At 39.5% G+C, this 1,655-nt stretch overlaps 1 protein-coding gene across 1 annotated transcript in view; it reads left to right on the top strand.

Annotated features, from left to right (window-relative positions):
- Nucleotides 1-1,655, top strand: part of ovch1 (ovochymase 1) — a 5,457-nt gene that overhangs the window by 2,840 nt on the left and 962 nt on the right. Inside the window, exons 7-11 of the mRNA XM_016281675.1 lie at nucleotides 451-604; nucleotides 680-718; nucleotides 792-1,011; nucleotides 1,075-1,229; nucleotides 1,317-1,421. Of these exons, the coding sequence (XP_016137161.1) occupies nucleotides 451-604; nucleotides 680-718; nucleotides 792-1,011; nucleotides 1,075-1,229; nucleotides 1,317-1,421 (673 nt within the window). The remainder of the gene's footprint in view (nucleotides 1-450; nucleotides 605-679; nucleotides 719-791; nucleotides 1,012-1,074; nucleotides 1,230-1,316; nucleotides 1,422-1,655) is intronic.

The raw sequence follows: 1,655 nt of genomic DNA, 5'->3' as shown, positions 1-1,655 counted from the left end.
TAAATAAAACTTGTCTGCCAAATTAAAGCCATTGGATGTGACAAATGAAAAATATAGAGGATTTAATATCAATTATTATTAAATTAAGTGATATAAGTAACTAAACTATATTAGTATATACACAAAATATGCTATTAATTATGACTAGTTATATTAATTATTATTAAATGTATTATTATTAATAATATTACTCCTTATTGAAATAATATTAGAATTATTTTGTATTATCAGTAACTAGTTTATATTTTTATATATATATATATATACAGTGGGTACGGAAAGTATTCAGACCCCTTTAAATTTTTCACTCTTTGTTATATTGCAGCCATTTGCTAAAATCATTACAATTATTATTATAATATAAAAATATGATTTTACAATAGTTTTTTTCCTTTTCCTTTATTGTGAAGACTCTTACATGTCATTGACCCACTGACCCCTCTGGATCAGGGCGACTCTGGTGGGCCCCTCTCTTGTTTCACAGATGATAGGTACAAGCTTGCTGGAGTGGTCAGCTGGGGGGTCGGATGTGGTCGGGCCCAAAAACCAGGGGTCTACACCACACTAAACCACTACAAACAATGGATCGAGTCTTCAATACATGGTATGAACTTTCAGATTTCAGTGATGTATCAGTGGCTGCTCTAAAACTGCTATATTTTTTGCTTGTATCATATAGATGAACTCGTTTCTGAAAGCCCTGGAACTGATTCAACTGGTAAGACTCTCAACATGTACTTTTCCGATCGCTTTAGTCATCATTCATGTCCATTTCTATGTTGTGGCTTCAGCGCAGTGTGGTCAGGCCAAGACGGATCCCTGCCAACTGCCCGCTGGCTTGGCGCAGGTGGTGTCCTCTGAGAACGGCACATTCAAGGTGGAGAATGTGAGCGAGGCCTGTCCTAACTCCTGGCCGTGGCACGTCAGCCTCCAGAGCCACGATACGCATTACTGTAGCGGCGTCCTCATTCATCCGCGCTGGGTTCTGGCACCGCGCCACTGCCTCGCCAAGTAAGCCAGAGGAGTCTGATCATCTATTGTTCCTCAGTGATGTTCTGACAGTTCGTCCCACAGGGCTGGAGATGTTGTGGTCTTGGGAGCTCATGATCTGAACTTCATGTCAGGTCAGACTGCAGCTGTGGAAAGCGTGGAGAGTCTGGCGTACACCGGCAGCTTCCCACCGGTCTCCGATCTCTCCATGATCCGCTTATCCGTCCCAGCTCGAATCGGTATAGAATCACATGACCTTATCTCTGTTTTTCATGAGATCCTTATCCGCAATTAGAGTTGTACAGCTTAACATGTGCTTCATCCAGGGCTGATGATATTTCCGGTGTGCATAACGGATAAAGATGATGAAATGGTTCATGAAGACACCTCGTCTTATGTGACAACTGGTTGGGGACCAAGAAAAGCTAACTGTGAGTTAACGGGGTTCAGCATTAAAATCAACATCAAAAGGCATTCTCAACCCAAGTTGCTTTTATTTTCCATCCATCCATTCTCCAAACCGTTTGTCCTATGTACTGTAGGTCAGGGATCATTTTAATTTAATTTTTTATTTTATATATTAGTAATAGGAGGAGGAGTTATATATATATATATATATATATATATATATATATATATATAATTTATCTTAGCTGAGCTTATCC

Source organism: Sinocyclocheilus grahami, unplaced genomic scaffold, assembly GCF_001515645.1.
Source record: "Sinocyclocheilus grahami isolate Dianchi unplaced genomic scaffold, SAMN03320097.WGS_v1.1 scaffold151.1, whole genome shotgun sequence".
In the NCBI taxonomy this organism is placed as follows: Eukaryota; Metazoa; Chordata; class Actinopteri; order Cypriniformes; family Cyprinidae; genus Sinocyclocheilus; species Sinocyclocheilus grahami.
This window is presented reverse-complemented; position numbering and strand designations above follow the sequence as displayed.